General features: G+C 50.4%; 1 protein-coding gene across 1 annotated transcript in view; it reads right to left on the reverse strand.

Moving 5' to 3' along the window:
- Positions 1–1123: 1123 nt before the first annotated feature.
- specc1la (sperm antigen with calponin homology and coiled-coil domains 1-like a) overlaps positions 1124–17393 on the reverse strand; it is a 40192-nt gene continuing 23922 nt past the window's right edge. The window contains exons 12-16 of the mRNA XM_036526663.1: positions 16831–16990; positions 14096–14198; positions 3908–4024; positions 3199–3258; positions 1124–1401 (exon numbers count right to left, since the gene is read on the reverse strand). Of these exons, the coding sequence (XP_036382556.1) occupies positions 1312–1401; positions 3199–3258; positions 3908–4024; positions 14096–14198; positions 16831–16990 (530 nt within the window). The 3' untranslated portion in view covers positions 1124–1311. The remainder of the gene's footprint in view (positions 1402–3198; positions 3259–3907; positions 4025–14095; positions 14199–16830; positions 16991–17393) is intronic.

The raw sequence follows: 17393 nt of genomic DNA on the forward strand, positions 1-17393 counted from the left end.
CCCTATAGGAAAACCCTAACAAGAAAGATAGGAAAACATTATTTTCTTTAGTTCAGTCACCATTCAATTATCAAAAAAGAAAGAAAAAAATAGATCAGCAATTGCAGACAACAATCAAATGGAGAAATTAAATTGCTGCAAACTTGAAAGTTAAATGCCTCAAGAAGTGACCTCCGACAAAGCTTATGAGCATGACTGGTTTCCCCGTCTGACATACAGTAGAGCTTTTGGCCTGTTCACTCAACGACTTCAAAAAGATTCCTCATAAACTCAATGAAACTTCTCTTATGACCCTGAAACAGACTTTTACGACTCTGTGAACCACCTATTTCCAGCAAAGAGCAGTAATTCAGATACGCCTTGAAACCGAATAGGTTTCCCGCTGAGGAAATTTCACTTCACAGACGGCCCCTCTTTGGAATATTTCTTCCTCCCCAGAGTCACTTTACTCAGGCACGCCGTCTGCCACATAAGGGGCCTACAGCTGTCCGAAATTTAATAAAGGCGTTTTCAAAAGGCAGGAAGTCCCGACGTAGTATTTTTAGGCTTCCAGTTCATGCAACATCCATCACTTCACAAAGTGAACAGGCGACGCGGTTTTACTCCAACATTGCTGGCGTTTTTTGGATAATAGGGGTTAAAGCAGTGCGAGGGATCGACGCAAGGCACACGAGTGGGGTGGTCAAGGTGGAACAGGAAATGGAATTCGTAAAGGCTGCCCCTCAGCCAATGACATGGCGTGTTGAGGAGGAAACAAAAGACATGACAAAAGAGAGCCCCAATTCTTCCTCCTTGCTGACACGCACTGGAAAAACAAGACCCGTGTTGTACCTTGGAGGAAGTGGGCCGCACGTGCTCAGATGAAGAGGCGATTTTATGCGAATTCCACGCAGCTGATGCTGCCGAGTGCTGAGGGGAGAAACGTTAAGCCCTGAAAAATGCCTGAGGGCACACTGGACACCATCCTCACTCAGGAAGCACTGACTGGGGCATCCAAGCAGCAAGTCCTCAGAACATGGGAGCTAAAGCAGTGCAAAGTCTTTGAATTGTGTGTGTGCAGGTGCGTGTGTGTGTGTGTGAAAGAGTGTATGTGCCAGTGTGTGTGAGAGTGTGTGTGTGTGTGTGTGTGTGTGTGTAGCAGTGTGAGAGTGTGTGTGTGACTGTGTGTGGGGTGGGGAGGGAGTCCAGAGTCGTCATGGCGTTTTTCCATGATTGATGTCATTGGCTGGCTGAGAAAAGGGCGGCTCCAGTTCAGGGGTCGGGGTGGTGTTGGTGGTAACAGTGGTGGTAATGGCGGGGGAGCTCGCACAGTCAGGTCTCAAAGTACTTGTAGATGGCTGTGACGTAGGAGATGATGCTCTGCCAGTCCGGTCTCTCCGTCCGCACCATCTCATTAATGTCCTGCATTACCGGAGAGGAGGGGGGGGCAGGTGTTATAGCCAGGGGAAAGCAACAACTCAAATTGGGGAAAAAAAACAGGATTCATGCTGAACTCATTCCCACACAAATCAATACGCAATACACATTAGCATGCACTTTACCCATTACTCACAACGGCTTTTGTTCTGCTCATTTACCACACTGTATTGTTTAGCAAAAGGAAACTACTGAAACTAGGGCGCAGGGGGATATAAGGTCATTCCGCGGCAGTTAGTCAGAGAGAAAAACAGCGGCCTGTGTGTTCTCTGAGCTTTTTAAACCCCTAATGAGGCTTAGCAGGTGAGTGTTACAAACAATGCGTTTGATTTATTCTAACTGAAAAGCCACTTTGACGGTGTCGCCGCAGCGCGCCGCAGAGCGAGGAAGCCAGGCCCTGCCCTGCCTGCAGCGTACACTCCTGCAGTGTGGTGCAGTTGTTTTTTTTCTTTTTTGCAGGTTCGTAGCTGTTAGCGCGTGGTCCACGCGCTCCGACATGCTGACTTATGGCTGGCCTCACCCTAAAAGGTCACGGATGCGCTCGCTCTGTGGGGGTATATTTAGAAAGCCATCGCTCATTCTCTCTTCCTTCCTCCCCCCTCCCCCACCCCCCCGTTTAAGGGGGTGCGAACGTGTGAATGCGTGTGCAGGATGGTTACAGCGAGGGCAACCTAACAGGGCTTAATTTTTCACCGAACAAACAAGAACACTAGACATTCCATCCCCAAAGCTTATGCTTATGTTTTATGCTCTATAATTGCTCACCATGAACTACATTCGGACACTGGACACGATGAGAGGGGGAGATAGAGAGAGAAGGATAAGAAAGAGAGAAAGAAGATGGGAGAGGAAGAGAGAAAGGTGGAGAGAGAAACAGAAATGGAAAGAGGAAGAGAAAATTCTTCTCTCTCTGTGACTGGAAAGGTCTTGATCTCCCTCAACCCAAAGACAGAGGAGGTGGTGTGTGTCTGGTTGGTAGCAGTAAAGTGTGGTGGTAATGAGCATGGCTCATAAGCTGAAGGCTTAGTGTCACAGTGGGGGGGGGGGGGGGGGGGGGTAGTGGTGGTTTCACTTAGATTCAATTTTGAGGCAGGGCACTGATGTTGCACCCTTGAGCACGGCACTTCACCCAATTTGCATCAGCCAGGATCCAGCTGTACGAATTCAAGCTGTGAAAGCTGCTGTGGATACGGGCATCTATAAAGTAAAATGTGCCAGCTGTTACTGAGAAATAAGAATGGCCCTTTCAGCTCTCACCTCCTCACTCTCCTTTCATCTTGGCCAGCGCTGATCTCATTAGTAAACAGCAGAGCACACGTGCTGATCCAGTTATTACAAAACGGAACAAAAGTAGCGATCCCATTATTACACAACAGAACACACGAGTGTCAGCAGCGGGCCACCAGCGAGTCCAGAGAGGTCTCTGTGCAGAACCCTAAAGGAGCAGGAAATGAGGGCTGCGTAATCGTTTTAGGGCGTTGTGTGTGGTCTCTGACACTTAGCCACTGTTTGTGTTCACCGCAGATGAACTGCCTTCCCCCCCCCACTGAGGACGGCTTTCTGAAGAAGCCACGCGAGGCCACCAGGCTGCCAGAGAGCTCTTTCACAGACGGAGGGCTTAGTGAGGAGTGGAGGTGAGGGGAGGAGAGGATGTGCTGTCCGCGTCTGAGGGCATATCTCTGCCTCTCCAACCAGGGCACGCAAGAGGCACATTTGCATATTCTCCGACACACCACAACACCACTGGATCTAGCTCAGTCTTTGCAGTCTTTGTAATCTTACCAACGAGGACTTGATCCCCACGCTCTCCGCTGCCTGGAAGGCTAGTGTGAAGTTCCGTCTCTGTAGAACAAACAAAACACTGATTGATGGATGAAAACATTGACACTGGATGAAATCCTTAATTTGCATTCAGAGTACAATGTAGGAACAATGTTAAATTGTGTGTGTTTTTTTTACATGCTTTTTTGTAGCCATATTGTTCGAATTGCTTACACATTAGTTGTGCAGGCGCACTGTGCTGAATGCATTCGTTTAAGCCCATGCAAACTTTTCAGCACTACAAGTCCAATGGTACACCACAGTGGGTGCTACTCCACTGATATCATCCGAGCAGGCTGCAGGTGCCTGACAGCTCCCAGGATGCCTGAAGCAGTGAAGCAAGGAGACCCTGCTGACACACCCACTCCTACTCCTCCCCACACACACACACACACACACACACACACACACACACACACACACACACACACACACACACATACACACACATGCACACACATATATGCACATGTGCACACAATTTACCAATTCTCAAAATGCCCTCCATCCAAGAGCCTGACAACATTATCAGGTCACCAGACCTCATGACAGCTCATGAGGCAATGAAATGATTTTCGTCTGTGCGCGCCTTCTCACTGTGCCAATCACGATTAGAGAAGGCCGTGCCCGACCGGACCGCCTGCAGGGCCAGCGGCCCAGCGGTACTTGCCTTGTCCTGGCTGTTGAGCTCCTGGTAGGGAATGTGTGCAGGCAGGTAGGTGTGGAGCACAGCGCAGAAGGCCAGGCCGTCGTTCCAGCTGCTGCTGAAGTTGGTTATGTCGATGTTCTGGAGAATAAAGCACACAAAACAAGGAAGGAGGAAAGTGAGCTGGGGCTATTGCTCTGAAGGCCGGTGCTTCACTTGGACTCAAATCCATCTCCATTACTACACAGCCACTGCAAAAAAAAAATTCCACAAACCTCCAGCGGCGTGGCCTCACGGGGCCACACTACATGACACTGTATCACACACTGTGTACTGACACTGTGCTGGGGTGGGCTTTAGACGACACAATCAGAGGGCCGGCTATAAATGGGTCATTCTATCGGCTTGCAAAACGCCATCAAGAGGGATTTTTTTCAGAAATCCAGTGCGTTTACACCCCTGTGTTTCTCAGAGTAAAGCCCTGCCAGCGAAACTGTGTAAATACACACGCAAGTGCATTTATGGCTTTACGACTGGCCGTTCCTGGTGTTCGTTTTCTGCATGCGGGGGGGAGGCAACACAGAGGGGTCACTGGCCAAGCCAGAAGCCAGCGTGAGGAGGGGAAAACGCACCAATGCGTTACACCGAGCTGCACCTTCACATCACACTTCACAGCACCTTTATAACGGGCGTCTAGAATAGCCAGCCGCAATAAATCTCCTTCAGAGGAATTACAGAAAAAGAAACTATCGTTCTTTACTATGCAAAAGCTTTGCTACCTTGCAAATGAGTCAGAAGGAATCTTTCAAATGAATTTGTTTTGAATCATCGCCCACGTTTCTGCACGGCGCCGCAACCACGCTCAGCCAACATGAGCCGTGTGCATCCAATCACAGATAAAGCAGCCAGCTTGCTCTTCTAATTGATGCGAGCGCTCTGAGCGGAAAATACTTCAATTAGCGAGGAAGTCGGCTCAGCTGAAACAACAGAACTAGCTGCTAACAGCACATCTCATATCAGTCACTACTGTAGATCTGCACTAATCTGTTGATGAAATTATACTTCATTTATACAGTAAGTTATTATAGCACCGTAAGTTTTTGATATGATATTGGTTTAATACCAACAAAACAGTAATTAATACAAAAGAAATGATCACAAGAACTAAAAACAGCACTTGTGGATTGATCAACTGATGTTTACAAAGTCAGACCAACAATACAACAGTATATGGAACACATGCAAAGCAACCAATGGTCCAACCAACAGGAAACAAAACAGGAGCCACACTTATCAGCTATCATCAGTCCTCTGTATGCAGACACAAATGTGCCTTTATCTTTTGTCATTGTTAATTTACCAGGGAAATGATAAATCGATTACAACATTACTGCTACACACAGCAGTCATGTCTAACGTGCTCAAAAAGGAGCGTTCGTCTGAGTCCTAAAAGACCATCGTTTTTTTTTGGATATTCAGCACTGATTTAATTACTGCAATGCAACATTGAATATTCAGATATCACGCCACATATTTTTGCTGACTCGGGCGCTGTTTGGTGGGTCTCTGCATGGCGTATGGAGACACTGCTGCATGAGACACCCCCACCTTTCGCAGAATTTCGTCTCTACTCACCACCATTAATGCCAGGCAGCACATCCTGTTTCCTATTCTATCCTGTGGTCCTGCACCATGCTCTTCCACATAAATGTTACACATTGCACACAACTGTAGCACTACTACACATACGGTATACCCACACTAATCACTCATTTATTGCTGTATAGTGTTCACATATGTTCAGATCCAGATACAATCTCTGGATTGTATCTCCTACAAAAGGCAGGGGTCTTCTTCAACCTGAGGACGCCAGCCGGTCGCAGCATGGACAGGCCCAAGACCTGAATTCGGGTCCAGACAGCGTCTACGTGTTCATGCGCAGGAACTCATCCGGGCCAGGCCCGGGAGGGGTGGGGTGGGCGGGGAGAAGGCAGTCAGAGAGCGGCCTTGCTTTTTAAAACTGCACTTTCGAGCCCCTCCTCACAAGACCCGCTCCCCTCCGCCACAGTGGTGGTGTCTAGACAATGGCTCCTGCCGGGCCGCTGAGTGACCACGGGGGGGGGGGGGGGGGGACCGGTTGGCTCCTGTTCTTTTCCTGGCCCCGCAGCTTCCTCCGAAACTCAGGCGTGATAAATGGAGGGAAATGCTCGCTGGAGGAAAGCTAATTGTCACCCATTAGACTCCTCGGCTGGAAATAAGATTAGCCAAAGCAGATCCCCCCCCCCAGCCGCTGTCCCCAGCCATGTGACAGAGCATGATGGGGGGGGGGGGGGGGGGGGACCCGAGTGTCAGCGGCTTTTAAAATGGAACGCAGGAAGATGGGGGGGGGGGGGGGGATTGGTGCCTGCAGGAGGACACGTATCAGTTACTCCACAGGTCCCTCGTGTCTGGGCAGTGGTGTGGCGTAGCAGCGGGGGGGGGAAATCATAAACCAATTGATGGCTGGTTCAATTCCCAGGGCAGGACTGGTAGCCCCGTGGTTGCCGGTTCGATTCCCAGACAGGGGAACTGCTGTTGGACCTTTCAGCGAGGTAGTCAAACCAAACTGGATCGATAAATACCAAAAGATGGATGAAGTGTTAATTACGCAAGTCTTACTCTGGATAGGATCAGCCATCAGCCAATCAAAAGTAATGTGCGTAATTAATGCGTTGAATAGAACACATGACCCTATACGCCCGAAAGTGCTTCTCAGTGCCTTTGGCTGGCCCGTTCAGTTAACCAGGACAACTCTTCTCCTTTGAAGTCCCACTCAGTCTAAAAATTAAACTTCATATAAACTTGAGTCACCCAGATGGGCGGGGCTCCTGAGGGGTCCGCGTGACTAACGTGCCAGTGACCCTTGCGAGTAAAGCGGCTCACGCAACTCGAACGACCGGCCGGGACCAGGAACCAGATGTCCATGAGGAGGGGACCTCTGCTGCATCCGCTGTAGGAATGCGCTGCTGTCAAACGAGCCTCCCTCTCTCTCTCCCTCTCTCTCCCCCTCTCCCCCTCTCCCCCTCTCTCTCTCTCTCTCTCCCTCCCTCTCTCCCTCTCTCCCTCTCTCTCTCTCTCTCTCTCTCTCTCTCTCTCTCTCCCTCCCTCCCTCCCTCTCTCCCTCTCTCCCTCTCTCCCTCTCTCTCTCTCTCTCTCTCTCTCTCTCTCTCTCTCTCTCTCTCTCTCTCTCTCTCTTCCTTCCCCCTGTTGTCCCGTGCAGAGGATGCCTGTCGCTGCCAGGGGTGTCACCTTGTCTCGCTGGCAGGTCGGGGCGGTGCGGACTCTACGTGTCTGTGCGCACAGACCTGCCGCAGGGGGGACCGGCTGATTCCTGATCCTCCGTGGGGGCGTGCAACGGTACGAGGTGACCCACGCACACGTGGGAATGAAAGGAGTGACGGGGGTGAGGTGCGCAGGGAGGATAACAATAGAAATCGCTGCATTAAGAGCCAGGAAACGGAAAGAAGCAGCCAATCGCTGGAGGGAGTCCAACTCATTATAGCACCCTTACACACCCGCCTCACCACACCTCCAACCCCCACACAGCGGATTGAGAAATGAACACATACACCTACGATTCACCCTCATTCACTTACTCCCCATTTTTAGGCTAAAACTTTGTTCCACTTTCAAGCTTTAAAACACCTTCTTTACAAATCTACCACCTGCTTAAAAAGAGGTTAAAAAGCCTGCGGATAATACTCCGGATTCCCATTTTTCATAATTCCAAAGTATTTTTTTTCTTCATTTTCATATTGTGCAAAAACAAGGGAAAAAGAGGAAAGAGTAAATAAAAACAGGCAAAAAGATGAAAGATGCGAAGGTTTCAGAAAAGACGGACAGCACACCCACCTCTGCTCCAACAGGCTTCACTGAGAGCACATGAACCCTCCGCACGCTGCTAATGCCTAAAAAAAACCACAGACCATGATGCCCCGCTTCCCTCGAGTCACCCTCCCGCCCTGGCCCCTCCCTCCTGAGGCCTGAGAGAGCACAGGAGCCGAGGCTCGAGCGGAAACGTTAAATCCGTCGGTGCAGTCCCCACGGGACACGCAGGGAGGGGGGTGATCGGGAGCGTCAAGGGAAACGATAAGCAGCAGTTTAACGGGCCCTGCGCCACTGGGGGGTGGTGGGGGGGTCCTCCTCAGGTCATGGCGAGACACAATCGTCGCCCTGCAGGAAGCCAATTTGCCGGCCTGGCAGGTGGAGTGAGCGCCCGGCTGCGGATTAGCGCCTGCTCTCCCACCTGCACACGGTGTGGAACTCGGAGCGAGGAGGCGAGTGCCCCTGGTTAAAAGCCCGACAGCGCCGGCCCCGCCGGGGGAGCCAGACGCACTCCTCACGCTCTCCTCTGCCTACGGCTGCTTATTAAAAATGGATCACTGCAAACAGAGAGGCGAGGCCGGCCGGCCGGCCGCCTCCCGCTAATTAAAAAAAATAATAAAAGCGGCGCCAGCGCCGTCCTCCTCACAAACGGTTTACAGTTGTAGTGTTTGTGTTCCCCTCTGCCTGCCTCTTCTCTCGGCCGTCTCATTCACGGGCCGCCCGTCGGAGCTAACCCCACCCGCTGCCTCTGCTCTTATTGTGCATGCAGATGGATATTCAATTCGCCCCCACTGGCAGAGAACCCCCCCCCCCCCCCCCCCCAGTTGCAGATGCGCAAGTAGATTAAAACATGATGGAAAAACGAGTCGAGTCACAGGCAATAAGCAATTACCCGCGTCTTCTGTTTCTTTAGATGGTTTTTTTTGAGGAACAGATCACGGGCAATGACTGAATATCGTGTCCAGGAGATGACTAGGGATCTTAAATGGAGATTGCAGGAAATAAAAGCTTGCAAAAAACCTCACCTTTGCCGCAGACTTAGGTGGGCACCGGGTACGATTGTGACAACAGCAACAACAATACAGCACAATAAAGCCACTTTAACTGACTGTAATTAAGACCAATATTTCCAAGGCCAGAAGCCGTGCCAAAGCAATCAGCGAAGTGCCAGACTGATCTCAGAGCACACTCACTGGCCAGTGAATCTGCAGTTATTCATGATGCCACTGCCAAAGTGGGAATAAATGAACCACGGAGGGAGATGAATGTGGTCAGCGTGACAGTATGACAAGGTATCCCAAGAGCTCGAGAAAGTGGAGGAGGGGGTGGGGGGGTGCTGGAGGGGAAGCTCTCGGGCACCTACGCGAGGATGACTCACAGAGTCGGCTCAGCTGTGCGGACGAAGGCCATCCCAGGTTCACCACGTTGTCCTCTCTTGTCTGCATGAGACATTCATTACCCAGCTTACTACCGAGGAAAAACAGCAGCTTTAACTGGGTTTTCTAAATTTATATAAAACAAGAGGTCAGAGATGCAATCTCCACATCCCCTCGGAAAAGAGCTCTGGTCCTTATTAGGCGCGGCCTGGCTAACTGGACCCGGGTCCCGGGTGGCTGAAGAGTCTGCAGGCTTTCACTCTGGCCAGGCCCTGAAGCACCAATCTCCACCCATGTGCCAATTGTCGCTTCCCAGGGGAAATGCAGTAATGGCTGCCCTTTTTCTGTTCTGTTCCCTTGCCCTTCCACACAAACTACCAGGGCCTCCTCCACACTCTGACCGGACAGGGCTTCTTCTGGGGCTTTTCAGGGGTGTTTGGAGACCAGCTAACAGGGAAACTTCCAGGCACTTACCTTTCCCCTAACAGTGAGCCACCCACTGCCCCCACCCCTTCTAGGATGACATCGTTCATTCACACGTTCGGTCAGCCCTGTGTGATTCGCCCAGCCGGTCATTTCTGGATGGTGACACAATACATTAACACACTGAGAGGAACACCGGGTCTCACCCTCAGCGCTCTGAGATACCCGTCACCCGACCACTATGTGATATTCTAAGCTACGGTGTGCGAGTTCCTGCAAGAGGGCCCTCCTGCATTCGAATGTCCTTAATACTCCTGGTCTGTACAAACTCGATCTGTATACATCTGGTGCTGTCGATTTTCATTTTGCATTAGGACGACTGCAATTTCAATTGAGTGTGGCGGCTGTTCGCACACTAAGCATCTGCAGGGAGTTTCAGTCTCGTCATCCCCCTGCAAACTGCGATGACCTCCGCTGGCAGGGCGCAGAGAGACAGACCCTCCCTTCCAGAGAAATACAGCAGTAAAACGCACAGAGCCAAGCGTGAGAGAGACAAAAAAAAAAAAAAAAAAGGGTGTCGGAGGCGAAGTTTAACAAGGCAGGGAGAACAAACGCAGGGGCCGCTGAGCTCAGAAGGGGCACAAACATATTTGGCATTTTGCGAATTCGAGCCCCCCCCCCGTTGCTCTCGATCAATGTGACCCTCGATCGCTGTAACCCTTCAGGCAGGAACACATGGGGGAATGACAGTGGCATCACAAAAAAAAAAGTTTAAACCGTGGCGGGGTCAACATAGTCTGGGCTTAGCTGTGCTATCCTTTCTTGTTTTTTTTTTTTTGGGAGTGGGGGGTGGGTACACTAATAATATTCCACTTCTACGTCTTCTACTTCTACTGTTATTACTACTACTACTACTCCTACTCCTAAGAAGAAGAAAAATGATACAAATAACTAATAAACACAATAGACGACTTGACAGGATCTTAATTAATTTTAGGACATTAAACATTTAGCTTGACAGGATATCAGTCAACAGATAACACTATTAAAAGAGCACAGCGCACAGCGCCTCAAAGCTTCATACCAATAACGAATCAACTGAAAAACAACAGGAAAATGGGTGAGGACACAGAGTGAAATCTGCCTGTGATTGCACTGCCCCTTGGCTCGCGGGTGTAATCTCCGCTCCAGAGCGCGGCGGATAATGCTGCCACAGGGGCTTCTCCCCTCGGCTCTGAGGAGCAGCGACTCGCCGACCATCACGTATCGCTCAGGCCACGTCAGCTGCACCTCGTCCGTCCCTCTCCCGCGTGCCAGACCCCCCGCCAGCAGGGGTCAGGGGTCACCCTCCACTCAGAGGCCAAAGCCCCCCCCCCCCCCCCCCCCATGACGGAGTCGCTGCTGGGCTCGTGAAAAACCCCACTCGAAAAACATGCAGATACTTACGGAAGGAGCAGGAAAGGGAAGAGCGTTTCTCCGAACCTGCTGCCAGCTGTTTTTTGCAGACTTCCATTCCTCCTGCTCTGCTCTCTGCTCTGAGAGCCTGGCCGTTTTCCCAGCCCCCTAATCAGGACACGCTGACACCCGAGTGAAGTCCTGACTGCCGTCACAGACCGAGAAACTCCGTAAAGCCAAGTCTGTCTGCTATTCTGCACGCTTAAGCCTGACAGACCAGTAACAACTCTAAAAAGCCAACACAAGAAACGTTATTTTCACCTTCATTCAAAAAGGAAGGACCTATTTTGGATGGGTCTTTTTTTTTTATACTGAAAGTCTAGGTCTATAAAGTAAGTGGTCAAATCCCAAAGTGCCGCAATCCTCACCGAAACACAGACAATTATACATTATATTAAACAGACAACCATCTGAGACAACAGCTCAGAGAACACTAAAATTTAATTCCACCCATTACGTTATTGGCATTTAGCTGAAAACTCTTATCCAGAGAGACTCACATCGGTTACAACTTCTACATATTATCCATTTATACAACTGGATATTTACTGTCAGCGGGGGATGAAGTACGCTTTCATTAACAGCAGGCACATTCGCACCTTCACCACAGTGGCCTGGTTTCCCCCTTACGACACAGAAATACTGGATATTCAAATGAGGCTTGGAAGAGGCAGAGAATGTCAGCGTGATATTTACACGGGGCCCGTCGACCACAGACCCCTGATTTCTGTAAACACTTCCTCCAAACGCTGAGTCACTCCAAAAGCGCGGCCGTACAGGAAACCGGCTAGTCGCGGGCAGGCCCACACTACGCCACACCACGACCGCACAGGCAGGTGTAACGCGCGCGTCCGAATTCTCCGCTCATTTCACCGTTTCACTGGTTTAATTTGCATGTCTTTGTGTTCCCGTCTATCCTGACTGGCTGACGCTGGGCGTCGCCGCGCGGCTTCTCAGGCCTAGCGTGCGGCAGGACATGGGTGAAATCTGGCGGACTTCCTGAAGAGGGCGATGATAAAGAGGTAACCATGACGACGTCACAGCTCCCATCACTAGGGGCAAACAGGCCTTTAGCAGAGAAGACGCTCAGAGTCATTACACATATTAAGGCTTGGGGGGTGTCCTTATATTAAAAACCAGAATAAAATGTATTATTAAGCTACTGTAAGCAAGCAGCTAGATAAGAACCTGGCCTCCTTTGTTAGGCTGATGACCTAAAAGCCTATTTACTTTCCTTTTTTTTTTTTGGGTCTGTTAGTATTCACTGGAGTTCCCAGGAAGAGCTGCTGTATTCAGACACATGCAAGACAGGCAATAAGGATGAGATATGAAGGGGGAAAAAAACTGTTTGCGGACTAAATGGAAACCGCACACAGTGTTTATATTCTTTCATATTGACATATTTATATTTGATAAATTGAAGTGGATGAGAAAAAAAGAGAGAGACTCCACCTCCAACTCAAATACCTTATCTGAGCTGAAAACTGCAGGCAGTGGCAGCGTCTGCTGGAAACTCTTTATTTGAGAGATTAAAATGTGCCTCGGGGTCAAAGGTTGCGCTGTTCCAGCGAAGCGTGGCCCTCATATGGAAACTCCCGCCATATGCCGGCTGAGAGCCGCACGCAGCCGGGCATGAATTTCATACAATGCAGACCGCTGCCTCCAGTGAAATTGAATTGGCTGTGGAATCAGTAAGAGGCATGTTGTAATGGGATTACTGAATCAAAAAAAAAAAAAAAGTAAATGGGGGAAAAATGTTTAAAAATAACATCAGGCCTGCACAGGGAAATGACCGATGTCCACTGTAGAACACTGCGGGCACCGCTTTACCCACATCATTCCCGATCCTTCTCATCACCTGTATCCCAGCTGATCCATACAGCTACGTATGCCGTTCTAAACTGTCGAACTACGGGGTTTACATTTCAACCAATCACGTCGCACCAGCCGCTGACATTGAAACATCTACGAGCGGTTATGAACCCTGAACCACGAAGGGGCATGGTCTAAAACGGAATATTCACAGGAATGCACAGGAGAACGGAGAGCACAGGAACCTCCTGTTACCAACCAGAACCTTGTGGACAGAGAACAGACGGAAAGCAGGAAATGAACATGTCATAACAGAGCATCTGTGGCTATCCCCTTTCGGCGGATAGTGCTGGTGTTCTGTGGAACTACTGCACAACGGGTGAGACATATGTTTGTTTGTTTTTCCAGCATGAACTGTTGTGATGCGAACAAGACTGTCCCTCCCGGGTAGGAGTCAGCATTGTCTGAAACACCTTCTGGTTATGGTATCTCACAAGATAAAAAGGTCCGCTTCTGGTTGACTTGCCACTTGCTTCTGACATGCTGTCAGCCTGGGTCGATTTGATGTGGAAACACCAGCTCACATCAGCTGTAGCAAATTATGGCCAAGCCGGCCAATGGAAACACAGCCACTGTCAGTCACTGTAAGGCTCCATCAGCGGTGTGTCAGATTTATCAAGAATCTGCAGGGTGCCAAAAGCTACAAAAATACAGCGCTGAGCACATTAAAAACATCTCAGGCCAGTTACCAAGAATGCATAATGTCTGCAAGAATTAAAAATTCCATTTGCGAAGGTCTCTTTCATTGCTAGTAGCCCTCGACACAAACGTGGTTTTGAATTTGCATGCGTTACTCGAGCTGTTTTCAGGCCACGCTCAAAGGATGAACGAGAAAAGCTTTATGAATTTATTCAGATCCTATCAAAGCAGCTTTGTGCCTTGTACTTGTGTAGTTGTTTAAGGTTTTTGTTTTGAAGACACATTACCAAAAGCAGCTGACCAACTGACCAACAGACTAACGGACCAAAAACCAGAAGTCTGAGCGGTCTGGTCTCCTATGTATGCCGCTCTATGTATTCTGAAAGACAGATAAAACCTTCATATGATTAGACACGCACTGGAATAAACTGAGATTTGAACGAGTATTTTGCCCTTACTCACGACTGTGTCAAATCTATAGGGGCACAGAGTGGTGTGGGATGCATCAGACAATGTGAGCCAGTGAGGATCTGCAGATGGGCCCTCCCTCTCTGCCGAATCGCCCGACAGTCCGACCACGCACCTGGTACCCCTCGGTCTTCTTCTGACACCACTTGAGCAGCGCGTTCCTCTTGGACCCCCCGTACTCCCGGGCCAGCGCCGAAAGAGGGTCCTTCCTCTCCTCCCTGGATGGGACACAGAATTAAGACAAAATAAGACAAAACAACTGGCGTCAAAGTGAGATTACCCTCAACAGTACCGAGCCATAAAGGAATGATTCATGTTACACTTAGAAAGGAGAGCTGGGGACAGGCGCAGTCTGAGGAGGTGGGTCTTTAGCCTGTGGGAGGAGACGACCTGACAGCTACATGGAGCTCAGCCCACACACCAGAACCAGAAGCGATCTTTATTCCCTCAGGTGCAGCTGAGCCCAGGGGCTGGGGGCCAATGGCACGCCAGGGCGGGTAAGAATCTCTCTGCAGGAGGGCCTGAGTGTAATGAGAGCTGAGCCTTTTTAATCCATTATTGTGCATTTTGAAGGCCATGCCACTTTGCCGCCGCAGCTAGCCTGTTCGGCCGCCGCAAGACGAGGGCCTCACCAGCTGCCTGAATCAGTCAGACGGCACCGCTTCCACAGGGCTGACACTGAGCTCTCCCCCTCTCCCTCTCTTTACAGAGGCAGAGCGGAGAGGCTGTGATGGGAACAAGCTGGAGGATCACATCAGGAGCAGACTGCGCAAAGCTGACAACACAATGTATGACCCCGTTACCATTCGGGACGCCCTCCTGATCCCAACCCCTCCCACCCAAACGCCGCAGTGAGTCAGTGTGGAGAGCCAGCTGTGGTTGTGCTTTCTGACTGTCAAACGCCGAGACTGCAGGCCCCCGTGGCTGAAACTGATCACTTTCAGCAGTCGGGGGGTGGAGAGGTGGCAGGAGAGAGAGGGAGAGAAAGGGAGGGAGGGAGGGAGATGGAGAGTCTGTGTGTGTGCCGAACTGCACGTGCACACCTCTTTCTCTCTCTCCTTCCCCACATCCTCGCTCTCTGCTTTCCTGATAATCACGCTCTCTCTCGCTCTCTGTTCCTGCTACAGTCACTCTATTTCCCTTTTCCTGCTGCAATCACTCTCTCCTTTACCCTGACACTCGCACTCTCTCTCCTTTCTCTCTCCCTTCTCACTACATTCCACGCTCTCTCCTTTCTCACGAATCACTCTCTCACTCCCTCACTTTCTGACACTCTTGCTCTCTCCATTCTTTCTCTCCTTTCCTGCTAATCACTCTCCTTCTGTTTTCCTGCTGCTATTGTCCTCTCCTTTACCCTGTCACTCTCGCTCTCTCTCTCTCTCACTACATTCTTCCTCTCTCCTTTCCTGCAAATCACTGCCTTTTCAAGCTGCAATCACCTTTTCTTTTCTCCCTTTTCTTGCTAAACTCGGTCTATTGAGCTCTCAATGTCATGCGACTACGCAGTCAACTTGCTCTCCAGCTGTACTGCACCACACCCACCTTCTCCCCCCCCCCCCCCCCCCCCCCCACACACACACACACACACAAACATACACACACACACACATGGCCAAGCGACCCGTGTACAGTACAGGAATGCGAGAGGTCCTGGTGGGTTAAGCCTGAGTGTGCATTCCAGAGAACTCCCTTTACCCCCTGAGGACCAGGCAGACTTCTCTCCGCCACTGACCCCAGATCAGGACTCCTCCCCTCAAACCCGATCCACGGTTCAAACATCTCTTTCAGCCTCATTCACTTCTCACTCAGTCCCTCTCTCTCCGTTTCTGTCTCTCCATTTTCCCTCCCTCTCTCTCTCTCTCTGTTTCTATCCGTTTCCCTCTCTCTCTCTCCCTCTCTCACTCTTTCAGTAATCCAGGAACCCCAACAGAATTAACAATCGCAAAACACATCACATGACACTGGAGAGAGGCTGCATGGGAGTTCTAGGCGAATAATCGCCCTTCTCTTGGGTAGATCCCCCCAGCGTCAGCTGACTATTAACCTTTAAGAACGTGAGCTGAAGGCGGACATGCGGAGCACCACAAAGTGGTTTGTTCTCTAGGCCCCCGTCCCCTGACCAGGGCACTGGGCGACCATAACAGGACCGTTCGGAGAGACACCTTTCAGAAACGTGCGGGCGGGAGGGTTCGAGTGAGGAGCTGCAACTCCAAACCGGCAGGAACCCACGTAATGAGTGCTGAACTTAATGAACTGTCAATCTCCACGCAGATACAAACGAAGTGGCCTTTGGTGTGATCTGACATAGACTGACAGAGTCAACATAACTGACTCTGACCCTGAACCTAAATTAACCTGTTTCACAGACCCAGAGGTGAGCAGCCAGGATAAGAGGACTCAACAAAGCCTGAGTTGCTGTGCTAGCAGTGGCCTTTGACCCTCCTTCCCAAAGGCTAAAGACGAAAGACCCAGAGCAGCTGTAGGATGATAAGAGTGAGGCCACATTAAGGAGGGAGGTTGGGGAGAAAGTGAGGGAGAGACAGATGGAGAGCAAGAGAGGGAAAGAGAGAAACAGCTGAGGAAAGAGAGAGATGAGGCGGGAGGGGGAGAGAGAGACAGAGCAGAGGAGAGAGATAATGAAGAGATCTGAACACAGAGAAAGAGAGAAAGAGAGAGAAGGACAAGGAGAGAATGAAAGAGTTGAGGAAAGTGATGAGGCGAGAGGAGGGGACAGAGAGACAGAGCAGATATGAGAGAGAGTAAAGACACTGGGACACAGAGGGAGAGAGAGAGGGAGAGAGAGAAAGAAGGAAAAACAGAGGCAGAGGGATCGGAGGGGCCGGGTCTTACCGGAGCCGGCTGCGAGCGGTGGGGGTGACGGAGGCGGTGGGAGAGGTGGAGGACAGGGCCAGCTGGGGCGAGGCGGAGCCCATGGCCATGAGGGAGGCCGAGGCGGTGCCGTCTGGGGCAGAGATGTCCCTCTTCACCTCCTCACTGCTCCTCCGGGACACTGCCGAGCATACACAACACGAAGCGTCATTCTCCGAAAACCGGAACCGAAGCAGCGGGCGGCGGGGTCATCCGACTCACACCATCCACCCCGCCCCCCCCCACCGGGGCTCAGACAGACCAGTGGGCTGATTCACCTTGGCAACCAACACTGCTCTTGCCAGCTTCATCGTAGCGTCATGGCAACGGTTCAGTAACGGATGTAAAACTGCATTTCACAGGTTATAAACTAAGGAGAGGATTTTTGACGTGAATAAATGGCTATTGAAAGAACCATTCACGGGATTAAAATAAAACACTTTTATATTACACATTGTTACAGTTTGCCTATTTTATACTGTGTAAACTTCACTGTCAATAAAGCGTTTTTTAAATCATTTTTGTATTTTCCTAAATGCATATCA

Source organism: Megalops cyprinoides, chromosome 4 (genome assembly GCF_013368585.1).
Source record: "Megalops cyprinoides isolate fMegCyp1 chromosome 4, fMegCyp1.pri, whole genome shotgun sequence".
NCBI lineage: Eukaryota > Metazoa > Chordata > Actinopteri > Elopiformes > Megalopidae > Megalops > Megalops cyprinoides.